Source organism: Myotis lucifugus, unplaced genomic scaffold, assembly GCF_000147115.1.
Source record: "Myotis lucifugus unplaced genomic scaffold, Myoluc2.0 scaffold_2514, whole genome shotgun sequence".
NCBI classification, from domain to species: Eukaryota; Metazoa; Chordata; class Mammalia; order Chiroptera; family Vespertilionidae; genus Myotis; species Myotis lucifugus.
The window spans coordinates 13,085-23,260 of NW_005873562.1; the positions used below are offsets into that span (position 1 = coordinate 13,085).

General features: G+C 61.2%; 1 protein-coding gene across 1 annotated transcript in view; it reads left to right on the top strand.

Moving 5' to 3' along the window:
• The window catches only part of CPXM2 (carboxypeptidase X, M14 family member 2), a gene marked incomplete at both ends in the record, with an annotated part of 23,198 nt that extends 13,025 nt beyond the window's left edge, over positions 1-10,173 (top strand). Inside the window, 6 exons of the mRNA XM_023749039.1 lie at positions 1,830-1,914; positions 3,113-3,263; positions 4,942-5,030; positions 7,708-7,831; positions 8,532-8,728; positions 10,054-10,173. Of these exons, the coding sequence (XP_023604807.1) occupies positions 1,830-1,914; positions 3,113-3,263; positions 4,942-5,030; positions 7,708-7,831; positions 8,532-8,728; positions 10,054-10,173 (766 nt within the window). The remainder of the gene's footprint in view (positions 1-1,829; positions 1,915-3,112; positions 3,264-4,941; positions 5,031-7,707; positions 7,832-8,531; positions 8,729-10,053) is intronic.
• Between the last annotated feature and the right edge of the window lie 3 nt (positions 10,174-10,176).

Genomic DNA, 10,176 nt, shown 5'->3' on the forward strand with positions numbered 1-10,176 from the left:
CTGGGTTTTTATTCCAAACCACGTTTGCATCGGTCTAAACTATGGCAATGTGTTCCCAGAATGTTTCCTCTGCAGCCACCTCCCTCTCGTCCTCATCTGGAGGCCGGCTGGCTGGGGGAAGTGTGGTGTCTCCCTCCCACGGTGGGGCTGTGTGTGGTTGGGGTGGGTTTCGCGTGGAGCAGGGAGCCGGCTGGGGTCCCCGAGCCCCTCCGTCTTCGGCCTCAGTAAGTCGCTGACACAGAAGCTCGGGGCTGCCTGCTGCCGGCTGAAAGCTCCCGTCACAGGGAATTAGACGTCAAGGTGGTTTTGTGATGTGGAAACTTCTCTCCGAGGGAAGGGGAAAAGCCACAACGGGCTGGAGACTTCAGACCTTCCCGAGGACCAGGAGACGGGGAAGGCGGGCCTGAGACCTGGGATCTGGGAAGCCGGCTTCTGACAGGATGTCAGGGACGCATCCCGGGGGCGTGGCTTTCCTGTGAGATGGAGCTGCGTTCACCCACCCGCCTGCCCGCACCCTCCCGGCCACACGCGGATCTTTGTCCTCACGTAACGTCCAGGCTACACCCGTTTCTCACTAACCCGGGACCTGCGTGAAGGGCTCATGTGCGACGCTCCTTTGCGCTCCCAGGGGCGGGCCGGACGCGGGTGGGGTCGCAGCCTCAGGGTTCGGAGCAGCGCGGAGCACAGGCCACGGGGCAGCTGGGATTTTTTGGGGAGAGAACTTTAGGCCATTCCATCCTCCCTCGGGGTGACCGATGGCAGATAGCCCCCCATCACCCCGATGACCCACCGCCTTCATTGGAATTGAGATTTAATTAACTGACACTTCCTTTTTTTAAAGAGTAATGTTTCTCTTTTTTAAAATATTTTTTATTGATCCCAGAGAGGAAGGGAGAGGGAGAGAGAAAGAGAACCACCAATGATGAGAGAGACTCATGGATCGGCTGCCTCGTGCACGCCCTCTACTGGGGACTGAGCTCAAACCCAGGCATTTGGCCCGACCGGGAATGAACCGTGACTTCCTGGTTCAGAGGTCGACGTTCAGCCACTGAGCCACGCTGGCTGGGCCAGGGCTTTACTTCTCTGTGGCTGCACCAGGTCATCGCCATCGCGAAGGCGCAGAGCGTTAAGCTTGAACATCAGCACAGGCCTGTCTGATGCGGTGCGAGGTCTGAGTGAAGTAGAGGCTGTCAGGGACGGGAGAGGAGGAGGAGCCCGGGGGACACACGGAGCGGGATGTGCCAAGGCCCTGAGGCACCGAGAGTGATCGGGATCAGGAACCGAGAGGACAAACACAGGAAACAGGGCACCGGGGGCCTGGAGGCCACGGTGAGGGTGATCATGCTCACGTGGCCGTGGTAGTGAGCGGGGGTGGCCAAGCATCTCATTAGAAGAGCCGTCCATGAAAAACTGCTGTATGTTTCCATTCAAGAAAGCTCAGTGCTTCTATGATCCCCGTGTTCTATGAATAAACTGTGGCCTCGATGGTCAGTGACCTGGCCCAGGCCCCGGGGAGGGCACGCCTGCTCTGCTCACCGCTGCCCTTCTGCGTGGAAGAGGAGAGCATTTGACAGTGCGTGGCTCCGTGGCTGAGCGTCGACCTGTGAACCAAGAGGTCACGGTTCGATTCCCAGTCAGGGCACAGGCCTGGGTTGTGGGCTGCATCCCCAATAGGGGGCGTGCAGGAGGCAGCCGATCCATGATTCTCTCTCATCATGGATGTTTCTATCTCTCTTTTCCGCTCCCTTCCTCTCTGAGATCAATAAAAATATATTTTTAAAATAAATAAGTAAAGTGTTGGGTTCCCATGACATTTTATTTCCTCTCAGGAGCGACTGGGTGACCTCCTACAAGGTCATGGTGAGCAACGACAGCCACGCGTGGGTCACAGTGAGGAACGGGTCAGGGGACGTGGTGAGTCTGCCCCGGGGCCCGCGGTGCCGCTGGGGGCTCTGCAAGGTGGCGGGTTTGCCCTGGATGTGTCTCGTGTGTGCCCCGCGTGTGCCCCGTGTGTGCCCCAGATGTGTCCCGTGTGTGCCCCGGCTGTGCCCCGGGTGTGCCCCGGGTGTGCCCCGTGTGTGCCCCGTGTGTGTCCTGGGTGTACCCTGTGTGTGCTCTGGATGTGTCCTGTGTGTGCCCTGGGTATGTCCTGTGTGTGCCCTGGATGTGTCCTGTGTGTGCCCTGGGTGTGTCCTGTGTGTGCCCTGGATGTGTCTTGTGTGTGTCCTGTGTGTGCCCTGGGTGTCCCCTGGGTGTGTCCTGTGTACCCCATGTGTACCCCATGTGTGCCCCATGTGTACCCCGTGTGTGCCCCATGTGTACCCCGGGTGTGCCCTGGGTGTGCCCCGGGTGTGCCCCAGAAGTTTGCTGATTTTCTGCCAACTCAGGGCACCCACAGCTCTGATGGGTGACGCCCCCTCCGTGCCTGGAAGCACACCACCGAGTGGCCTCGTTCAGGGCTCATGTAGGGCTCAGTCTTCCAGTCACAGGTCAGCCCTGGAAGTGGGGGCCCTTGGCCACGCCCCCCAGCTGTTCATTCAGTTGTGACCGATCCCTGACTTGCTTCAATGGCCACAATCTTTCGGCCCAGAATCGGCTCCAGGGGGGCCAGTCTGACCACGTCCGCCTCTCCCTCGGGTCCGCTAGCTCCTGACTGGCATCCAGTGTCCCGCACGACCTGAGCGTGGCCTCCCTTTCCCTTCTTACCCCCCATGCACGCCCGTGTTCCCGAGAGTCAGCGGTCCCGCCCTCTGCGCCCGTCTCGGCTCCGCGCCATCACTGCTGCTTCTCTCTGGAGCCGGCCCTTCCCTGCAGCCCTGCACACTCTGCCTTCGGGCCACTCAGGGCCACTCACATGCACCGCACCCTGAGCCGCCGGGTCCTGTCCCCGGGAGCCCAGCGCTCTGAGGCTGTCCCCCTGCCGTGGCCCCAGTGGTTTCGGCGGGGACATCTCAGTCCCCCACCCCCGCCCAAGAAGGGGCTTCCTGCGGGCAGGGCCCAGCTGATCGGCTCTCCCCACCCCCCCTCGACGTCAGCACACGTGTGGAGCTCCTCAGGGAGGCCTGGGTGAGGGAGCGAGTCGTTACCCCTGACCCTCCCCCTGTGTGAGCAGGTGTTTGAGGGGAACAGTGAGAAGGAGGTCCCCGTCCTCAACGAGCTGCCGGTGCCCATGGTGGCCCGCTACCTCCGCGTCAACCCGCAGTCCTGGTTCCAGGACGGGAGCATCTGCCTGCGGCTGGAGGTCCTCGGCTGCCCGCTGCCCGGTGAGCGTGTCCCCCGCACCCCTGAGGTGCCCCCAAAGGGGAATCAAATAGACCGGGCCCGGCCGGTGTGGCTCAGGGGTTGAGCATCGACCTATGAACCGGTTCGGTTCCCAGTCAGAACACAGGCCCGGGATGCGGCTCCATCCCCAGTGGGGGGCGTGCAGGAGGCAGCCGATCCATGGTTCTCTCTCACATCGCTGTTCTCTCTCCCCCTCTCCCGCCTCTCTCCACTCCTCCTCACTCCTCCGGCCTCCCCTTTCTGCTAAGTGCTGTGTGGTTTTGTGGTTACAGAAGCAATACAGGCTTATACAGTCACAGGCAGGAAGGCACCAGAAAGTCCATTTATACGGAGGGAGTCGGTTCAAGAGCAGACAGGTCCTCTGCAGACCCCGGAACCCCAGACCCCAGAGGCGAGCACTGTCAACACCTCCTGACTATGCTATTGGGGCGCTTCCAGCCCAGCACCAGCCCCCCAGCTCCCCCTCGAGTAGCGGGTGAGGGGGCCCTTCACCGTGTGACGGGACGTCCAGGAAAACGGCTCCAGCGTTGGTTCACGCGTTCGCTCCTGGTGTTGGGGGTTCTCTCTGGCCTGTGCCTGGAGAGATTCTCCCTCCCTCCTCCGCTGTGACGTGGAAGTCCTTCCCTCCAACCTGCAGCAGTGACAGTGGCCCGGGATGCGATGCTCCGATTGGCTCAGACCCGTCACGTGGGCCCCGGGAGCTGGGGGTGTGAGGCCTGTTTCTGAGAATGGAGGTGGGGGGTCCCCAAATGACACAAGGTTTCTGTTAGGAGGGATGGCAGTGGACTGAATGCTGGGTAAGCAACCGAGAGTGTCCACCACACTTGCAAAGATCCCCATTTCTGCGTGCAGCGTGGCATTCGTTCATTAGCTCATTCATTCATTCATCCTTCGACTCATTCACCTATCCATCCATCCATCTATCCATCACACATCCATCCATCCATCCATCCACATATCCATCCATCCATCATCCATCCATCCACACATCCATCCATCCATCCATGCATCCATCTATCCATCCAACCATCCACATATCCATCCATCCATCATCCATCCATCCACCCACCCACCCATCCATCCATCCACCCGTCGGGTCCAGCCATCCACCCACCCATCCATCCACCCATCCATCCATCCACCCATCCATCCATCCACCCATCCACCCATCCACCCATCCACCCAGCCACCCATCCACCCAGCCACCCATCCATCCATCCACCCATCCACCCATCCACCCATCCACCCATCCACCCAGCCACCCATCCACCCAGCCATCCATCCACCCACCCATCCATCCAGTGCTGACAGGGTGCGAGGCACACAGGTCACGCCAACTCAGACCACAGGAAACCGCGGGGGCGGGGCCAGTACGTTTCTGTTTTCGGTGAAGAAACCAAAGCAGAGACCCGTGGGGTGTCCAGGGTCACACAGCCCATACGTGGAAGAGCAGAGACCTGAGCCCAGGCGTCCTGGCTCCAGGCCCACGCTCTCAATCACCGGGTGATTCTGACTCATAAGAAGCTTCTAGAAAGGTTCTCTCCCCTCTGTGGGAAGGTGGAGATGGGCTGTGCCCCCCACCCTTGAGTCAGGCGTCCAGCAGAGCCCCCACAGGTACCAGGAGACACCTAAGAACTCAGACCGTGTTCCTCTCTCTAGACCCAAACAACTATTACCACCGGCGCAACGAGATGACCACCACAGACGACCTGGACTTCAGGCACCACAGCTACAAGGAGATGCGCCAGGTGAGAGCCGGGGGTCAGCGCGAGAGGGACGCGCCGGGAAGAAGCACACGGGTTCTCCCCTTCGGAGACGCGGGTGACGAGCTAGGGACAGAGCCGGAATGAGCACCCGGGTTGGCGGGACCACGGATGCCGGTGGTTCCAGGTGGAGAAGGTGAGGAGGCATCAGGGGCTCCTCGCCAGCAGGTGGCGGGAATGGAATCCCACCGGATGCTCCTGACTTAATTCTCTAGCTTCTTACGCGTCTCTGTGTGCGAGGGATTCGCGGACGTAAGGGTGTGGTGGTGTGCAGTCCCAGGAGAAACAGGATCTAGGATAACTGAGAATAGTGATGGCGCGAAGCCCTCACCGTGGACCGGCGTTACCGATGGGGAAACTGAGTCACCGAGCGCGCAGAGCCCCACCCGTTGCTACTCAGAGACTCCGAGCCTCCCTCTTGGCTGCGTGTAGGATCGCCTGGGAGTTTGGAAACTAATCGATACTTGACCCCCCTCGGGCCATCGACAGCAGACGGGCCGGATGGAAACCTACCATCTCTCCTTCTGATCATAACGGACAGCCCGACCTCAGCACTGACTGAGCCCCTCGAGCTCTGGGTGCTTTTGTGCTGTTCAGAGGAAAAGGAAGCCCTGGCTGGTGGGGCTCAGTGGATAGAGCATCGGCCTGCAGACTGAAGGGTCCCAGGTTCGATTCCCGGTTAGGGCACATGCCCGGGTTGTGGGCTCAATCCCCAGTAGGGGGCGTGCAGGAGGAGCCAATCAATGATTCTCTCTCATCACTGATGTTTCTCTCTCTCTCTCCCTTCCTCTCTGAAATCAATAAAAAACAAAATATTTTTTAAAAAGAGTAAAGGGAATCCCAGAGGGGCCCCCTGCCCCCAACATAGTTACAGAGACCAAGGAATTCTGGGGTGTCGAGACCTTGGCATCCTGGGCCGAGAGGGGAGGAGGGGCCGATCATTGGGGGACAGGCTGCAGTGCGGGCAGGTGCCACTAGTGAGAAACCCTTAGAATCAAAGAATCGGTGTGAGACACAGAACAGAGAAATCAGAGAAGCCCTCACGAGTACACTTACAGGACGAGGATCCAGGAGGCCAGGCTCCCGTGGCTGAGAGCAGGGCTCCGGGGCGGGGAGGAGGGACCGCGCCCGGCCAGGCTCAGGGACCGCCACGAGGAGGAGCGGTGAGGCTGAGCCGAGGGCTGGGGGCTCCCCGGAGGCGTCAGCAGGCCGGTCTCTGCGTGGCCTCTCATGGGGACACTCACAGCTCCCGCTCCTGTCAGCGCAGACTCGGGCGGACGTGCTGGAGAGACCGTGGCCGCCGCCCTTCTCAGAAACCACTAATGAGTTTGGACTCGAGGCCGAGTCACCCGCTCTGCACTCGGGGGTCACAGGGCCCTGCCTCCGCCGGTTCCCGGGGCCTCGTGTGCCGGCTCCCCGACTCCCTGCGCCCAGGGTCTCTCTCCGAGCCCCGGAGTCAGACAGACACCAACTCGGTGCGATTACTGTCAAAAGCAACACATGGAACGTGTTTCCCACGAGCTCCCTGCGCCGCCTCGGCAGCTGGTGTCTTTACGTGGTCGTCCCACTTGCAGAAGTGGCCTCCTCTCCCACAAGAAGAGATGGGGACGCCCGGCCGCGGGGCGCAGGGGCTGAGCGCCGGCCTAGGAGCCAGGAGGTCAGGGTTCGATTCCCAGTCAGGGCACAGGCCCGGGTTGTGGGCTCCGTCCCCAGTGGGGGTCGTGCAGGAGGCAGCTGATCCCTGTCATCATTCATATTTCTCTCTCTCTCCCTGTCCCTTCCTCTCTGAGATCAATAAAAATATATGAAAACAAACAAACAAACAAAAGGGAGGAGCCACAGGAGGGAGAGGAGAGAGAGTAGAAGGCCTGCCGCCGGGAGGGACGGTGCTGAGGGTGCGAGTCCCAGGGCAGGAGAGGGACTTACCGGGGGGCGCTGTCCCGCCCGGCCCGGTGGGTGGATGGGGAGGGGCCGGAGGACGGTGCACAGACACTGGTCTCCGAGGGAGTTCATGGCTCCACCGCACGGGTCCCGCTTTAGAATCGCTCAGGCCCACGTGTCTACATGTGTGTTATGTCTCCTGCGTGTGGGACCATGAGGGCGGAGACTCTCATTCTGTCACAGCTTCCTCACGGTGCGGACTAGATAACTGTGTGCATGAAGCCGTCCCAGGGAGATACCTGGGGAAGGGGGGAAAGGGGGCCGCCCGGTCGGCCTGGGGGGTGGGCGTCGGTGGAGATGGGGCGCCATCCTCCGGCCTGGCAGGGCCTGGGCAGCAGAGGTGGGCGAGGTTGCTCTGGGCAGTGAGGCGGCTCGAGCAGAAGCGTGGAGGTCGGGCCAAGGACATGGTTCTGGAACAGCTGGGAGGGAGGCTGGCCCAAGTGCCCGGGAGGCGGCTGTGCGGAGTCTGAGCGTCAGGGGAGGTTCTGCACGCGGAGCTGGGAGGGTCAGGGTGGGGGTGGCATGGAGAGGAGCTGGCGGTGCTGGGGGGCCGGCAGAGGGGCCGAGGAGGACATTCAGGCGCGAGGACAGCACGGGGTGTGGTGTGGGGGCCGTGGGCGCCGTGGGGGCCGTGGGAGGGGGCAGGGGGCTGTCTGCTGGGAGGCCCCGCCCCTCCTCCGCAGCCGTCCCGGCTCAGGGCCTGGTCCGTCCTGTTTTCCAGTTGATGAAGGTGGTGAGTGAGATGTGCCCCAACATCACCAGGATCTACAACATCGGCAAGAGCCAGCAGGGCCTGAAGCTGTACGCCGTGGAGATCTCCGACCGGCCCGGGGAGCACGAAGTCGGTGAGGCCCCCCCGGGGGCGCACGTGGCCCGTGGGGTCAGCCCTGGCGCAGGGCAGAGCCAGCCTCCCCTTCCCACTCAGTCCGCACCTGGGTCTCTGAGCCGCCCGTCCGCCGGCTGATTGATCCTGGAAATACCCTTTCCTGACGGGGGCCGTGTGAGCCCTGCCCCCAGCTCTGAGCTGGCCCACTGGCCAGGGAGGAAACGCCTGGATGCTTAGGACAAAGTCCTTTTCCGCCAGAAACCCTGCACCCCTGCTCAGTAACGGCTCCATTAGAGGAAGCCCCTAGTTTTTTGGGTTTTTCTTTGTTTTTTTTTTTTTTTTTTTAGAGAGAGAAGAAGGGAGAGGGAGAGAGAGAAACATCATTGATCGGCTGCCTCCTGCACGCCCCCTACTGGGGATCGAGCCTGCATCCCAGGCCTGTAACCCGGGCCTGTGCCCTGACCGGGAATCGAACCCTGACCTCTTGGTTCCTGGGTTGATTAATGATCGTGCAGGAGGCAGCCGATCCATGCTTCTCTCATCATTGATGTTTCTGTCCCTCCCTCCCCTTCTGTATGAAATCAATAAAAATATATTTAGAGGAAAAAAAAAAAAGGCCAGCAGGCTGAGGTGGCCAGTGGCTGCCAGGCAGAGGGTTGCGAGCGGCGCGGTGAGCGGCTTGCACAGCTGCTGACGTGCCTGTGTCCCGCCCGGTCCAGGGGAGCCCGAGTTCCACTACATGGCGGGCGCCCACGGCAACGAGGTGCTGGGCCGAGAGCTGCTGCTGCTGCTGGTGCAGTTCCTGTGCCAGGAGTACCTGGCGGGCAACGCGCGCATCGTCCGCCTGGTGGAGGAGACCCGCGTCCACATCGTGCCCTCCCTCAACCCCGACGGCTACGAGGAGGCCTCCGAGGGGGTAAGGGCCGCCGCTCCCCGCCCGCCCGACCGCTGGCCCTGGCTGCACAGCCCACCTGGCCCCGAGTTCAAGTCCACCCATGGGCCCCGGCCGGGCAGCCCAGTCATCCGGACCCACCAAGGCCACCGGCCCCGTCCCCGGTCAGGGCGCACACAAGAATCAAGCGATGAGCACATACATGAGTGGAACAGCAAATCGCTGCCTCTCTCTCTCTCTCTCTCTCTCTCTCTCTTTCCCCTTCCTCCCGCCTCCCTCTCCCTTCCTCCCTCTTTAAGAAAAACCCCAACAGAATCAACAAATAGAAACCCCCACCAGTAGCTTCCTTGTTGAGCCTCTGCTGAGGCGGGGACACCACCAGGTCACGAAAGACTGGAACAGAGAATTTTGGGGACCCCGAGCGGGGCCCGTGCCAGCAGACAGGAGAACGCGCCCCTGCATATAGACACAGTGATGACAGAGCAGCGGCTGGCGCCTCACACAAGCCCTAGCCCAGGCCCCGGCCGGAGCATGACTCGCGATCCTCTCATCTTTCCTCGAGGAGAGTCGTTTACGATCCTGAGAGATCGGCTCTGTGTCAGGTGCTACGTGTGATGTAGAGCGTGCACAAGGCACGGGTAGGTGCAGAGTATGCGTGTGCGTTGGATTATGCAGAGAATAGAGTTGGTGTTTCCTGGGAATAAAGTGGAAACTATTCCTGAAACCACGGGACCTGCCAAATGCGGCGTCACCACGTGGAGGTTCGTTGTATTTATCGACACAGACAGGGATTTGCTGCGACGGTCGGGTGGGGATTTGTGGGCCGGACAGCGAGGCTGTTGAGTTTGCAATGACGGACTTCTATTTTCATTCATTCATCCATTCCATTCATTCAATTTTACGTTTTTAAATTTTAGAGAGAGAGAGAGAGAGGAACATTGATGTGAGAGAGAAATACCAATCGGTTGCCTCCCATACGCCCCAACCAGAGATCAGACTCACAGCCCAGGCGTGTGCCCTGACTAGGAATCGAACCCATAACCGTTTGGTGTGCGGGACAGTGAGTGCTCCAAGCAGCTGAGCCCCCGGCCGGGGCAGGATGGGCTTTTGGGTTCATTAGCGCTCAGTCTCCTCCGCCCAGCGCAGCAGCCCTCAGAGAGGCACGAGGGGAGAAGGGCGGGACTGTGCAGGAGCCCCCCCGTGGCTGTGCTGTGCACCCACAGATGTCAGCAGGGCTTCCGACGGTGGCCTGTGGGTGTGGAGAGGCTCAGAGACACCGGGTGGGGGAGCCGTCCCGCGTCCGCGCCGCCCACAGTCTGCGGCCCCTCTCCTTCTGAATTGCCTCCCAGGGCTCGGAGCTGGGGGGCTGGTCCCTGGGGCGCTGGACCCACGACGGGATTGACATCAACAACAACTTTCCCGACTTAAACTCGCCGCTCTGGGAGGCCGAGGCCCGGCAGAGCAGCCCGAGG